Below are 16,887 nucleotides of genomic sequence, written 5' to 3' on the forward strand. Positions count from 1 at the left end.
TGCGTCCGAGCTAAAGTAATTTGGTTTGTGCCAGAGTCGAGGGTTCTTGGGGTTTGCGTCCGAGCTATTTGGGTCGGAGGTTTGTTGTCAGGTTACGATGAAGTTTCAAGGTCGTTTAAGGCAATTTGATCGTGGTGGTTTACTTCCGGGATAGGATAATTTGATCGGGGGGCCTTCAAGTAACTAGGTTTGTATCTGTGCTGCGTGGGTTCGAATGTTTTGCTTGTACGGTTCTGGACTGGGGTTTGTAAAACTAGTAAAGCTACTCTCGATAATGTATGGGCCGAAATCACACTATAATGCTTTCGGGGTTTGCGTCCGGGCTAACAATTCTATCTCCTGTCAATCACCGTGTAGAAATCTATTACTTTAGATTTCAAGGTCACACTTTGGAAATATAAGGTGAGCTGCAGGACGTTTTTTCATTCAGTCCGATAGTGCTTTCCAAACAGTTAAAAAATGGATCTTAATGCGCTCAACAATGGAACATTCAGTAAAGCATTTAAGAACGTCAAGGATATGGAAGTGGAGGAAAAGTTTAAAATTCTGAATATCGATATCATAAACACAAAGTATGGTGCCCGAATAGTACTGGAAACAGAAAATTATAAATGCGTACTACCACTGCGGTTCTACTTTTTTTTCACATCTAGTGACTTTTGAGTTAGAATCGGCCTTATATCACTACTGGTAGATATCGTTTTTACAGTGCAGGGCAGGTCTGGGGCGACTAGATACAGTAGAGGGAACAATAATTAATAACAACTAAAATTATCCCCACTCCGAACACGAGAGAACAGAGAAAAGCTCCCTTGGGATTCCCCGTCCAGTTTGGGACAACAATAACAATTTTGAATTTTGGTCGTTGGATCTGGTTTTTAATATGATGATGATACAACAATCCCAATGCGAACTGCTAGTGTAATAATCAGAAGAACCTTCTGGCAGGAGAGGGTCTGTTACAATGGTAACACTGGATACCTATATAATTAATTCGATCGATAAGGGTTTAAAGAATCCACAATTGCGCTTTAAAACATTTCAAAGACTCTTCACCCTAAATGCTCTTCAAGGTTCAAATGAAAAATACTCTTAAAGCACCCTTAAAATTTCTTGAAAGGTTTGTTAAAAGCCTTGTAGAAAAAATATGGAGATTGTATCTCTGATGATGTAACGGACCCATATGAGCTCATTAAATTCTCTTAGAACTTAATTCTAAAGGACCCATCTCATAAAAGCCCCTTAAGGATCATAAAGGCTCTTAAAAAGATTCGACTACGGGGGTTGTAATTTTTGTTGTATGTCAACTATTCTTGTTTCTTTGATAGTTTACGCTTAACTGATCTACATGCAACCCTCCAATTATCACAAAAATAAAATCTTTCCTGCAATAAAACAATCAAAGATTTTTATTTCTGTGATAGATTTTATGCTCAACTTATTCTACAAGAAATCCTTCAGTTACTACACAAAAATAAGCTCCCCCTATTTTGATAAAAATTAGGAATTTCTAAAACGGGTTGGGGTTTTACCTGTAATTGGCAATTTAAGGGTTGCTTGTACATCCTTTAATCAGAATCGATCAAGGAAATAAAAATATTTGACCCACAACAAAATTTACAACCCCCACAATTAAATACTGCTAAGTAGGTAAGAGCGAATTTTCATAAAAACTACGAATTTCTGAAACGGGATGGGATTTTACTTGTGATTGGCAATTTAAGGGTTGCTTGTACATCCCTTAATCAGAATCGATCAAGGAAATAAAAATATTTGACCTACTACAACATTTACTACCCTCACAATTGAATACTGCTAAGTAGGCAAGAGCGAATTTTCATAAACATTACGAATATCTAAAACACGATGGGATTTTACTTGTAATTGGGAACTTAAGGTTTGTTTGTACATCCTTTAGTCGGAATCGATCAGGGAAATAAACATATTTGACCCACCACAACATTTACTACCCCCGCAATTGAATAATGCTAAGTAGGTAAGAGCCAATTTTAATAAAAATTACGAATTTCTAAAACGGGATGGGAATTTACTTGTAATTGGCAATTTAAGGGTTGCTTGTACATCCCTTAATCAGAATCGTCAAGGAAATAAAAATATTTGACCTACAACAATATTTACTACCCTCGCAATTGAATACTGCTAAGTAGGTAAGAGCGAATTTTCATAAAAATTACGAATTTCTAAAATGGGATGGGATTTTACATGTAATTGGCAATTTAAGGGTTGCTTGTACATCCCTTAATCAGAATCGTCAAGGAAATAAAAATATTTGACCTACAACAATATTTACTACCCTCGCAATTGAATACTGCTAAGTAGGTAAGAGCGAATTTTCATAAAAATTACGAATTTCTAAAATGGGATGGGATTTTACATGTAATTGGCAATTTAAGGGTTGCTTGTACATCCCTTAATCAGAATCGTCAAGGAAATAAAAATATTTGACCTACAACAACATTTACTACCCCCGCAATTGCATACTGCTAAGTAGGTAAGAGCGAATTTTCATAAAAATTACGAATTTTTAAAACGGGGTAGGATTTTACTTGTAATTGGCAATTTAAGGGTTATTTGTACATCCTTTAATTAGAATCGTCAAGGACATAAAATATTTGACCCACAACATTTACTACCCCCGCAATTGAATAATGCTAAGTAGGTAAGAGCCAATTTTAATAAAAATTACGAATTTCTAAAACGGGATGGGAATTTACTTGTAATTGGCAATTTAAGGGTTGCTTGTACATCCCTTAATCAGAATCGTCAAGGAAATAAAAATATTTGACCTACAACAACATTTACTACCCCCGCAATTGCATACTGCTAAGTAGGTAAGAGCGAATTTTCATAAAAATTACGAATTTTTAAAACGGGGTAGGATTTTACTTGTAATTGGCAATTTAAGGGTTATTTGTACATCCTTTAATTAGAATCGTCAAGGACATAAAATATTTGACCCACAACATTTACTACCCCCGCAATTGAATAATGCTAAGTAGGTAAGAGCCAATTTTAATAAAAATTACGAATTTCTAAAACGAGATGGGAATTTACTTGTAATTGGCAATTTAAGGGTTGCTTGTACATCCCTTAATCAGAATCGATCAAGGAAATAAAAATATTTGATCCACAACAAAATTTACAACCCCCACAATTGAAAACTGCTAAGTACGTAAAAGCAAATTTTTACAATTTCGTAATTTGTTAGAAAATAGAAATTTGACTGTACATCACCATTTTTCTTTCTTTAATAGATTATGCTTAATTCCTCTATATGCAACCCTCCAATTGTCCCACAAAAATAGAATCCTCCCCTCTCCCGGCTTTAAATACTCAGTTGCGGGGGTTGTAATTCTCGATATCTATCACAAATTCACACTTATCTACATAGTAATATTCAGTTAAAATTAAAAAAAAATGACTCTTACATAAGTAACACTCTTCAATTGCGATTCTTGATCAATGCTCCACCGTATCGACTTTTCGATCAATGAAACACTGACAGGGACGGCGGCATACTTTTCTATTGAACTACAAGTGTGCTGTTAGAGAAGCTTTTTTCAGGGAGAGGTGGCTTTATTATGATCACCGACAGGTTGTTCCTATATACCCGCATATTATGTAGATGATACTTGATTATCAATATTGATTACAGATATTTTGATTATTAAGTTACAGGTTAATCAACTTCTGGTTGAAATGGCGAAACTCAATTACACCGAGTTTAATTTGACAAGAAAAATGTGTAAACCAACCCATAATTACGCAGGTTTTCCCATCAAATTTGGTGCATAAGATTATGTACAATATGTAGTATTACCATTTACCATTAGGCAATGTACGATTACGCTTTTTCACATTTCGGCATTCCCTGATAGTGGTTTTTTGTTTTCTTTCTCGATTTAGTGACACTCTTTCGTAAATTGTTAATTTAAATTTGAACATAGCATTAATTATTACGACTTCTGTATCACGTGTCGCCGAATAATAACGAATAAGGTTTCGTATTGCATTGAAAAGACACGTGACCCTAAAATTAGATATATAATTACGTGTATTCAACTTGGAAAGATAATCAAAATGCCAACAACAACGTAATAAAAATATAATCGAGTATATAAAATCGATAATACAAGGAATCTGGCACAACTGCTGATGAAAGGAGGCTTTTCTTTGCTGGTGTAAATATTTATAGTAAGCTCAATACGGCAACATTAATGATCTATTTCGCAAAGTAAAACCAATAAGGGGTTAAAGTTGGCAAAGCAATCGATGGTATTCAATCACTAAGCGAGCGCCCTCATAGCCTTTTCAGTATAAATGTACCGAAAAATCACGACCAAGTCGGGGTCCTTTAAAATTGTGTTAGTTGGAAAAGTTGGCGATACTTGAAGAAGCAAAAGAATGTAACATCGGTCAAGTGCTGGCCCGTTCAAACAAAAAATAACGAACGTAATGAATAATGAATAAAAATCGAGTTCGTTTGCGATTGCACTTAAATTTTGTTTGTCTCGCTACGCTTTAAAAAGTTCGCTTGCTCGATTCGAAAGTTAAAACTGAAGGGGGTCGGATGGATATCTTAAGGTTATATCCCGACTGATATTACGATCAAAACAGCGTTTTCTGAAACGTCGGAAAGCGGCATCCAACCATAAAGTCGCTCGTAGCCCGAAGCTCTCTCCAAAAATGCAATTTGAGGACGTAAGAACATTTGTATACGCTCGTGATGTTTGCCAAAGTTTATATTACATTGATGCAACGTTATATGACGAAATTTTCTTTTGGGGTTATATTTGAACTCAACCCTAAAAATACGTATCTAAAATCGCTAATTATGCGTCGCGGTTATTTATATAAATCTCGCCGCGATTTAATGAGTAAATCATTTTGCATAATAATCTAACGTAACCAAAACAGATTATAGTCTTTTGGCTCGTACGCCGAGACTTATAAATATTATGGATGCGTCTCTAAATGGGGTGTTCACAAAATGTTCAAGGTACTTACGCTTAATAACATTAATAGATTTGGAAGAATACGGGGATCGACCCAGACGACTAGACTCGCTTGCGCGACGATGATTTACTGTTATCGTGGAAAACTCACCTGAAACAAGAATGCGTGTGTTAGAGAATATTACAAAATTTGCATCCAGAAATAATTTATGGCGCAAAATTAGAATGCGTAACGGATTAAACACTATTCGCACATTTAACCTAACGTGTTACAACCTTAGGGTGAATTTATCCGCAATCCATAATTAACTAATTTAATCGTACATCAATCCAATTTATCACTTATGGGCAGATCATTTCTGAACATCCTTTTTTCACACTTCGCGCACGTCTTTTCCAATAATGGTTTCGCACGTTCTATTTCCTTTTATTGGTAGTACTTTTCAGATGCTATCAGGACTTCCTTAAAAACTGCCCAAACTTAAGTAAGGACCCAAAAGATTCCATCGATTGTACACCTCCGATGATGAGATACTCAAAAAGCAAATCTGAAAGTGTTTGAAGTAGCCTCAGAAGCAAGACAATTCGGCCCTAGATTCGGCCAATGTATGGGATCTAGTGGCCTTGAAAGCTTCACCAATAAATCAAGGTTAAAGGGAAGGGAGACTCGGGAAATCGGTATAATTCAAAACAGTACAGATTTCAGGAAAGCTGTAGAAATATCAGCAAGATCTCATGCTTAAAAACCAAGGAAATGCCACCTGTTCTGCACACTTCAGAAACATAATCCCTTGAAAACAGATTACTATAGAAATAATACACGTCCATAAAAAACGAGATCTTCCCGTCGTCTACGGAGTAATTTTGCACAGCTAATTTAATTACGTGGATATATCTCCAAGTTAGTTAGAGTGGCGTTTAAATCGTAATTCGCGAAAACCCCCAGGAGCACCGTCGCGCGAGAGTTTCGGAGCGATTTAAAATTTACAATTTTAATCTAATATTCAGATTGTTTAAGTTTGATGCGAATGCAACATTTCAATTTTGGAGGAAGCAAATTATTATTCGTCGAATTAAGAGCGCGAGGAGACGTAATTTAAATTGTGTCGACTTTTCGTACAATTCCCCAAACAATGAATAAGGAAGTCACTTCGTGAAACGCGCGTTAAGTCAACTATATTCCGCCAGTTTTGAGGTGGTTTCGTTTCTCTAACGCTATTTCGAATTATTGATCGGGCCGACGGCCACAATTGATGATCTTCGAGTGTGGGCGTGGGACAGGGTTCTGGACGAGGTCCTTCTCTCGACAGGTGGAATCGCATCGGCTTGCAATGACAAGCGGAAAGTTTGTCCATCGTTTCGTGCTGAAGTGGAATTTCAGTAGGCTGTTATGCGGAATGAGGTAATCAATAAATACATAAAATGTAAATGTGACATTAAGTAAAGGAATATTTAATATTGCTTTTACGCTTGATTGGCCTTATGACCCCTACGTGCTATACATTACCGAGCAATAAAGGGAACGCTAAAGGAAATAGTTACTAAACCTTGTTCATTAATAATAAAAAAAAAACAGGTATGGAACAAATCGACCGTAAATCAAAACAGAAATTATAGAATAAGGGAAATCTTTCACTAAAATTGCTATGGGGCAAACGACCTGACAGCAAGAAATGTGTACTCAAAAATCGAACAACATGGAACTTCTCTCAGATCTACTGCGAAACAAATGTTCTTGGTAAATGTGGATTTGAAGAATCCAGAAAAATTAAACTTGTGATGTCACGAGCTAAGTAAACTAACTGAAATGTGGCAGAATCCTACAGAATGGATCGTAAAAGTCAATTTTCCATTGTGAGACGATTTTGTCACTAGATTTTGACTTAATAATAAAGTTGTCTTCTTCACCACCAACAAACTGCATCAAAAACGAAATTATTTAAATCGGAAATATCCATGGTGTGATGAAACTCAAAATAGGGTTGTGTATATTAGAGTCGTTGAGTACTAATAAGACACAAAACCTTTCCCATACTAATTTAATAAACAAAATATAAAAGCAGCGACTAGTTTCGACCAACGGTCATCTTCTGGCTATAATATACGTTACAGATCTATAAAACTTACAGGATAAAAGTACATACCTTAAGGAAAATACAGAATAAAACTTTTTAATTTTGCTTAAGGTAGGTATGTACCTTTATCCTGTACCTAAGTTTTATAAATCTGTAACAGATATTGTAGCCGGAAGATGACCGTTGGTCGAAACTAGTCGCTGCTTTCATAATTTGTTTATTAAATTAGTATGGGGAAGGTTTTGTGTCTTTTTTGTATTTAACGACTCGAAATTATTAAATAAAGCCTGGTCTGTAACATCAAAGGAAAATGTTTGGAGGAAAAAGTAGCACCGGGGAGTATTAAAAATCACCCAGGAAAAGATGAGAAGAAAAAACAGCACTAAGAGTTCTGGTGGGTACGGAATACTCTCCAGGAAAGGTCTTATATTTTTAAGAGAGGATCATATAATTTCGTGGGCGTATAGAATACCCCCCAGAGCCTCAGATGTTACGTTCTCCAAGGAAAAGTAGCACTGAGGGGAGTATGAAATATCCCCAGAAGACCTCTCATATTTTAAACGATGAGAAAAAAAAAGCACCGGGATCTACTGAGTACGGAATTACTCTCCAGGAAAGGTTTTATACTTTTAAGAGAAGGCCATCGAATTTCCGGAGGGGGGGAGAGTAGTCCAAACTCCCAGACCCCCCGTACAACGTTCTCCTGTAACACATTTAGATATCCAAACATTGTCATGATTATGGAGTGTTAAGGACTGTAAACGCTTTGGAGGGAAAAAGTAGCACCGGGAGGTGTGAAATATCCGTAGTTTTTTAGTTCATCCCGATTTCACGAGGGGATTTATGACGACACCGTCGCTTTTTAGTTCAACGAGATTTCACCAGGGGCTTAAATGGCCCCACCGTCGCTTTTTAGTTCATCGAGATTTCACCAGGGTCTTAAATGGCGCCACCGTCGCTTTTTAGTTCATCGAGATTCACCAGGGGCTTAAATGGCGCCACCGTCGCTTTTTAGTTCATCGAGATTTCACCAGGGGCTTAAATGGCGCCACCGTCGCTTTTTAGTTCATCGAGATTTCACCAGGGGCTTAAATGGGCGCCACCGTCGCTTTTTAGTTCATCGTAATTTCACCAGGGGCTTAAATGGTGCCACCGTCGCTTTTTAGTTCGTCGAGATTTCCCCAGGGATTTATAGCGCGACCGCTGCTCTTTACTTCATTGAGATTTCACTAGAGGATTTATGCGCCACCGTCGGTCTTCAGTTCATCCAGATTCCACCAGGGGATTTATGATCGGATTTATGCCCCCACTGTTGCGTTTTAGTTCATCCAGATTTCACTAGGAAATTTATGGCGCAACTGAGATAACGGAGAGTAACCTCGTTTCAATTTGGAGAATTTTTATTTTATGCTGGAAGTGGTGTTTCTTTAAATACTGGAGACAACAAGTAAGAGCGGCTTGTGCTGTTGCATTACGTTAAAATACGGGTAGTCAGCTAGATTTGTTTTGTTGAAGACGTAGTTCGTCATTGTTCCACAATACATCTGTGCAGCAGCAAGTTCGCCAAAGTTATTAGTCCGGGCGAGAATTTTGAGATCTTAACTTCTAACGGCAAATCTTGAGACATTTTGGTGACAAGTGTTTTTAGGGTAATTGGATCCTGCTGAATCCGATTTTGCCTGTCACCACCTCGAATTCCGGCTGCTAAGGCCTCAAATCAAGATGGCGCCCAAAATGGCCACTAAAACTCACTTTAAATTTTGTTGTTGTTGTAACCAAAGATATTATCACGATTTTTATCTAGTACATACGTTTCATTATTTATTACTATTGTATAAAAAAATATGTAGCCAAAAACAAATTAAGATGGTGGTCAAAATGACGGTAGAAACTTGTGTTAACTAATTTCTTTAGTTGCAAAGAAAAAATTTGCATTTTTCACATGGGGTTAACACAAATAGGTTAAAATGAGTGTCTACCCACCATGATTACTAATAACAATTTGCGAAAAAAATAAAACAAAATGGTTCCGAAGATGCGGATATTTTTATGACTTTTGATGATATTTTAATAGCAATAATCGAAATCTTTTTGGGTGCGTTAGGGAGGTATTCATAATTATATTATAAGATCCTTATAAAGTTTTTTTAGTTTTACAAAGAGAACGCCAAATATTGTTTATTCAGCGTTTGAAACGCACGCGTAATTTACGACCTTCCATCACAGCGACGATGCAACGCGCGCAAAATGACCGATTGCGCGAATCTGCTGGCCTGCCAAGTTCGAAATATTTTGACTGTGGGTGTGCCGTGCCAAAAGCATGCCAAAGTTTGGTACATTGTGGTTGCAAGAAAGGGTGCAAAACTAACATGTGCAGGTGCCGGAAAACTGTAAATTTGAAAGGCAAACTCATGCTGTGCACCAGAAGTTGCCAATGTAAAAGTTTTTGCACCAACAACAAAAGCGAAGAAACTCAGCTTGTGCAATCTTCGGATTCAAGTGACGAATCCGAATAAAGCCTAATGTTTTTGCTCATTTCTATTTTTTTAAGTTTTGTTTTCGATTTATTTTTTTATACAGTTTGTATACGGTAATCAATAATATGAAATTAAACGAAAAATAATGATTTTAATACTACCTGTATATCGCATACAAAGACTCAAACTAAGCGCCATCTTGTCCGCCATTTTTGAAAAAGTGTAAGTAAAGTTTTTGTATTTCTTTTTTACTTAAGCGGGCACTTTGTAAACAAATTATAATTCTTTTGCTCACTTAAGGTAGAATAAATCAAGAATACTACAAAACGCGGCATTTGGAACTCTATTTCAGCCACCATCTTAAATTTTTTGACTTCAAAATTTTTCATAAACTAGTACTAGGTGGCAAAACGTATGTGCTACATAAAAATCATCATAATATTTTTGTTTTCAACAAGAAAAAAATGTTAAAGTGAGTTTTAGTCGCCATTTTGGCCGTCATCTTGATTTGAGGCCAAAATTCGAGGTGGTGACAGGCAAAATCGGATTCAACAGGGTGCAATTGCCCTAAAAACACTTGTCACCAAAATGTCTCAACATTTGCCGTTAGAACCTTTATAATGCGCTTTACAGAATTTCTCGCCCGGACTATATGTGAAAAGTTTAACGCGTGTTATCCGTTTACGAAAAATTTCGTGGAGTTGAACATTTTTTTCATTGTCAATCAATTAATTGTGTTTTTATCGGAATCCATTGTACAACCTGGATAGATTTTTTTCATGCCCAAGATTTATTTCAGATGTTATTCAAAAGTTGTGTAGTTAATTCTTTGGAATTTTCGGAGGTTGATCGAGGCCACCGAGTCTCTAAAATTGAAAAATGTTAGTCAATATTAGGATTTGCCGGATGTGTACGAGGAGAGATTATAAAATTTTAGGTTTGATTTGTGTTGAACTAGAGGGAAGATGTTTTGTGGGTGGCGTAGTGACTTCAGGCCATTCCACATAGCAATATTTTCATCCATTCTTGGTTCCTTCTTACTCTGAAGAACAATTCACTCCCGTTCCCATTGATCCCCTTGAATGGAATCTGCGCAAACCAAACTGATATATCTTGGGTATTTTGATGTGTCCATAGGAAATGATATTTTTCAGGTTACAATTGACGACTTTCGGATAATGCTCTTTATAATTTCGTAATTCAAGTTAAAATCCCACTTAAATCCCACGCGTAAAAGTGCAGCAAATGCAAGCGGGAGTGTCGAAATATTTATACAGTGGCCGACGACACTTCTTATATAAAATAATATAGCAATGTCAAGTGAAATACATCGGCAAAATTCGAGAAATGCAGATTTTCAAATGTCACCGCAATAAAATAAACAAATTCCGCAAGATCCTCGCCGAGCGGGACGTATATAAAAATATTATGTATATTTATTCAGTGTATGTATATAAATCCACGAATTGATGCTGCAACAACTTGCATTTCGTCGGATTTGCCCTAATATAAGAGACGGTGAAATGCGACCTCCTGGTTCTCGGTGGGAATGCAATTGGATTTTAGACTCCCGGTGAGACTTTGACAAACTCCAGCGGTATTTAAGTGGATTGTTTAAGTACCACTTTTGAGATACTATTACCTTTGTCATCAATTTAGTGTTGTACCTAATAACACGGACCTGGGCCGTAATTTATTGTGGTTTTAGTGTGCGGTTCCCGAATTGCATTAATTTTTCATTTTTCTAGGATTTTAATTTACTTCAAATAAACTTTCTGTGCTTTAGCACATGTAATGAACTGCTAATCGTTTCAACTTTTGAGGTTAATACACACTTAAAACGTAATATCATTGTTTAAATACTTGTATTGTAATATGTATACAGTGCGTTGGAGACAAAAGGATCACTCTCAGGATCACCTCTGACGAGATAAAAAAAATTGTGAACTGTATTTTTATATAATTACCGGAAATCAATGCAACTTTTGTTTTTCAAATACAATGCCTATGTTTTCTAAGATATTGGAAAAGAGCAATTGATTTGCTGTATGTCAACATAAAATATGCATATGGTTGATATACAAAAAAAAGTGGAGAAATACAAATTGCAATATTTAGAAAACTTATGAAATCTAGCATGCCGTGTGTCATATTACACAGAAAAGGCCTACATCAACTTGTTCAATGTTTTTGGTTTTGAGGATTTACCTTTGCGCGAAACGATCTCCCTGTATAGCACAATAGCATCCTGACAGCACACGACATGCTATATTTCATGTTTCCTAAATATTGGATCATCCTAGGTTCTTTGTTCTCATTTTATTACAAATACCTTGTACCTACTTTTAGAAGTCGAGGTAAAGTACTCTTAAAGGTATCATCATGCACAAGTAAAACGTGGTGTATACTTCAAATTGATAAAGATTCACTTAGACAAATTTGACTCCAGAATATTTGACTTAAAAAAAAATACGTCCTCAGATAAATTCACCCTCGGAATATTCGTACGAGCAATATTCGTCACCAGACTATCAAATAACGTTTCAAAAGCAAAAAATCCACTAACTCCAGAATATTATCAACAAAAACCACCTCGAAGATTTCCAAGCAAATTTTGTCTCCATGATGTGTTCATTCCCCTAGTAAAAAGTGACCTAAAAACATTTCGCCCTAAGAATAAACGCTATGTTAAGTACATAGAACTTCTATCATTCCCGCACAATAGCTCGTCTTCCAAACAAATTTTATCTACATGAAATATTCACTCCCCAGTAAACTAAAAAAAGTGGAAAATAAAAATAAGGAAATACACCCGTTTGATTATTACTCGAAACTGATGAGGTTTTAATGTTTTTATACACTGAGGTAAGTTATTATAACATTTTAAAGCTACGACGTCAGTACTATTTTGCGACGTGTCCAATCTACAGAAAGGGATTCTGTACAATAGCTTGTCCCTAGTGTTATGGCCGTGAACATCACTTTTTAATATATTATTTATTGAATTTGACCTTATAAAACAAAGACATTCTAGAATATACAAACACGGCAAAGTAAGTACCCCTAATATGATTTGTGCTTAGCATTTATTGTAGTGTCATTATCTATGCAATTAGCGCTGTCACTTTCCACGTCCATTAAGGTCTTGTACACGTTATTTCGGTTGAAAACCCAAAAATAATGACGGGGCACCCTGTATATGAGAAATATTTCATTTTATCAAGAGTGAACCGAGGGGAGGGTACGAATAAGTACAGAATTGGGTTATTTCATTTGAATTGGTATTTTTGTAGTGTTATTTTTCCATTTTAGAATGCATTCTTAATGTAATGTAGGCACATCTGGGTTATGCAGGGCTTCAACGATGTGCGCATTGGTTCGGCGCAAGCGGGGACGCGTTCTGTCGAAGCTGGCGTTATAAAGGCTAATTTTGATTGGCGATTGGAGATTTATTTTATTATGGAAGTGGCGTTTCGTTAAATACTGCAAGCCTCCTGCTTGCTGCTAAGTGGTTCGCCACGGTTATATGGGAACTAACTCTTTTGCCAAAAAATATTATATAACCTCCGAAAATAAATAGAAATCCGCCAGTTGTCCGCTAAAAACAGTCGCCCCTGGAAATTCATCCACTAAAGCACGCTTTTGGAAATTCTGCTCAGTGCGAATATTCGTTCTTCAAAAAACTGGGCCTCCAAAAAACTGGACTAGGACGATGCGAATAGCTTAAAATCCAGTATTTTCTTACAATCAGAAACGTACGGTTCAAGATTAAAATCTAAGCTAAAGGGAAATTTGAAATGTACAGGGTCTGGTTTAGGGCAAAATCAGGATCGTCTTGTATTAAATTTTTATAATGAAACGAATAGACGCCAAGTACTTGTAAAACACAGTGGCGTTAAAAAGCAAATAAGTAAAATTCGCCTCTCATTTTCGTGTTCCTTGCGAGCCCTTTCGCTTGTAATTAAAATTGCAAACGCGATGGTAGTGAAGTGGAGGAAAAAAGTCTTACGATCGTATAATTAAATCGACGATATCAGTGTAATTAAGTGTAGTTGGATGGCCTTTTTTATAGCGTAGAAGAATTGTATATATGTGTTCAATTACGTTTGTAATGAGCAATTTAATCAATCACAATTACTCGGAAGCATCTGGTGGAATCTTAACAATGCCTTCTAGTATAAATGAAAATTTATACTACATTCGAAATTTGTTGTCCCAGTTAAAGCTCTCCTCCTCTCGCTCGCACGAATTAAGTGCAGCGGTATCAAACGAATGTAGCCATTAGGCTTTTAATGTCTTTTACAGTGGTGGTTGAATCATTGTGTAATGCGGGGGTTTTAATGTAATTTAAAATAGTTGTTGGGTCGTAGACGCATGCCGAGGGAGTAAATAAATTTCAGGAGAGAAACATTTTTTTTTCCACCACCGTAATATGTAAAATCGATAAATATTAGCCGAGCCATTAATCACGGAGAATAAAAAGTTATTGGCATTCCTGAAGCGAAAGAACGAATGTCATGGCTGCGTGGGGTTACAAAATACCGGCCGGAAGAAAATATCGTGAGAGTACGACGAAGGAAAAAAAAATATGAAAGGCGGCGGCGGCGTCGCGTTACATGCATTTTTGCGTTCCTTTCCGCCATTTACTTCGTTTGTGTCACGACCTTACGTAAAAACTATTACATTAAAATAACCCTGGAAATGGGCACGTGAAAAAAAGGCATCGATCGAGCTGCTTTTTTTGTGTCTCGCTTTGTAAATGCTACGAAACACTTTTACCTTCATTTCAAGATGATCATGAATGAAATATTGAAAGCCAAGTTCCTCTTTAAAGTGCTACCGGCCATGTTCATTGTATATTAATTACATGCAGATTTTGTTTTTGTTAGGTTAATGCGTGACGTGCTCTTGACCTTTATACGGGGGCCGTGCGATACAAAACACTAATTCCAAAACGCAATCACCAACTTCTCTAGAATTTATAAGTTTAAGCATTTTCATAAAACTATGACACAACTCACAGGGTTGGTAATCACCCTAATTACATACAAGAAAATGGAAATACGCCGATCTATGGTATTAGGGGTTGTAATCAAACCGAAAAGCCAAAAAGCGCAAAAAAATTGACTCAGAAGAAGCTAATAGTGTGCGTTTTTTAATCCCGAGGGTGAACAAAAGCACGTGGGATTAAACTCACTTTGGTCCACCCCACTTTTTATCCTTCGTTAATTAGTGACCAGAGTTGACATGTGTTTAGAGTGCAAATTTGTTTGATTATAGACTCAAGATTGCAATGTTGCGATTGTTAGTGATTCTTATACTGCAGAATTGCAGAAATGACTATTCAAAGAGTCGCTAAAAGAAGATACCGCTTATATTCCTCTGTCCAAAACAGCATAAAGACTACGAGTATAAAATGTGTACTAATTAAATTAATTCAAATTAAATTTCCATGAGATTTTTTGACGTGTGGGTTGATATCCCTTTAATATAATTAGAGTCTTTATTCCTCATTCACGAGGTAATTGATAACCATTTCAATCACATCAAACAACTATCAGCCGTTAGAGAGGCATTAGAAATGCAAACTGTTACTAATTAATTAATTGTGCTTTATGGATTAACTGCAATCGCTTATACCTCCAATCAACTTTCTTGTAAGTAGTTAAGGTGATTGCCAACCCTTTGAGTCGCAGCATGTCTTCCTGTGAGAGTGACGAATTAATTTTTGTACTTTAAGAGTTGAAAGTGAATGGGCAATTTTACCCTTAGGGTAGATGGGTAGATTGCCACCAATAACACATCATATAGTTAAAACTTTTCTTGAGTCACAAATCGATTACAACCCTTAATAAAAGATTGTATTGTGGATAGGGCGATTAACAACGGTTTGACTCATACTCGTAGTAGAAGTTATTCCTTTTCCAAACCGCGACTAATTATAGTTTTGTGCTCTGTGTGTTAGTTACAACCCCTTAGTACAGGATTTTATTGTAGAGTGGATGTGGCAATTATAGGATCCATCTGACTCGCATTAGGTTTTAAATAACCTTTTGAGTAGGTAACGCCGTATTTCCAAATAAAGGGTATTATTAGTGGAATTGAAAAAATAAATCCATAAAGCGTGATGAAAATGAAGCTCGTCTTTTCTGCGTTTTCTATTTCTGCAGAGCTTTGTTTTTAATAGCTTTAGGACATCTGGATTCGAGATGGCGCAGTAACATTAAGCTAAAGTGATATGATATCTTAACTGATCTTGTCGCCTCCAAACCACTGCATAAGCATGGGATTTGGCTTTAGGTTAACATGTGTGTATTTAGCTTATATTTTATATACGAGTAGTATACCAATTTCTTAGGAATTAAAAAAATGTGCTATTGTTTGCGTTTTGTTCGTCCGTCTGTCCTTTTCCGTCCGTAGTATTTCTTGAGATACTTGTAATTTGTAAAACGTACATAAGTTTTACATGCGACAATCAACTGCTCTCCATAAGCACGCCTTTCGTGGTTCCAAATAAAAATTCAAAGATGTTAAATTGATTTTCTGAGGCCACATGGATTTTTATAAAAACATTCCAAAATCGTTATTAATGCACCAAGATTATTATTACCTATTTTGCAAGGTTACTAAACAGATCACTAAAAAAGTAATGGTAATACCGAGGATCCTTCGATATTCCGTTGTATCGGTTTATTCAGGTTGAAATAATACCGAAGATAATAACGAGTCATCCTGTATATGCGAATGTTTTAATTTAATTTAAACCTGGAGGATTTCAGTATGCATGAACACAGAATTGGTTTATTTCATCGGAATTTGTTATTTTAGTCTCTATTTTCCCATTTTAGGATTTTGCATGTAAGGAAATTCCCATAATAGGCGGATGATTTTATGCGATGAGGACGTTTTTATCCCGAAGGTTAATTGATTTCAAGACACACGTGTACAGGATACAGGTGTACGATTTCTTCATCAAGTTACCGAAATAGTATACCTCTTTTTTTTTAATTTTGTTATTTCCATTATAATATTTTCTAGAAAATTGTAATTCTGCTTGTTTGGAAAAACAGCTTACAGCTGTTCTCCGTTAGGATAATAAAATATCATTATTATCTGCGCGTAATATTGTTATGGGAGAGGGGGTCCTCAAGCGCTCCTTATTGGCGTTGAATTTTGAGTTTGACTGAGTAAGAGTTCTGTTTAAATACGAAATTAAGGGGTAAAAGGGAGCTTATTAGCCTCAGGCGGCTGTCGTTTCTGTACACTTGTCAAGTAATTGGCCTTTTTGATAATTTGAAGACGCAATCTCGTCACAATCAGAATAATCATAATCAAATTTTCACAGAGCTAACGATAGCG

General features: G+C 36.3%; 2 protein-coding genes across 3 annotated transcripts in view; one reads left to right on the top strand and one right to left on the bottom strand.

The window, feature by feature from the left end:
• LOC116176514 (origin recognition complex subunit 5-like) overlaps nt 1-16,887 on the top strand; it is a 566,782-nt gene that overhangs the window by 331,523 nt on the left and 218,372 nt on the right. The window lies entirely within an intron of this gene.
• The window catches only part of LOC116175600, a 137,014-nt gene that overhangs the window by 60,994 nt on the left and 59,133 nt on the right, over nt 1-16,887 (bottom strand). Inside the window, exon 3 of the mRNA XM_031493791.1 lies at nt 5,029-5,127. Coding sequence (XP_031349651.1) covers nt 5,029-5,127 — 99 coding nt within the window. The remainder of the gene's footprint in view (nt 1-5,028; nt 5,128-16,887) is intronic.

Source organism: Photinus pyralis, unplaced genomic scaffold (assembly GCF_008802855.1).
Source record: "Photinus pyralis isolate 1611_PpyrPB1 unplaced genomic scaffold, Ppyr1.3 Ppyr1.4_LG7, whole genome shotgun sequence".
In the NCBI taxonomy this organism is placed as follows: Eukaryota; Metazoa; Arthropoda; class Insecta; order Coleoptera; family Lampyridae; genus Photinus; species Photinus pyralis.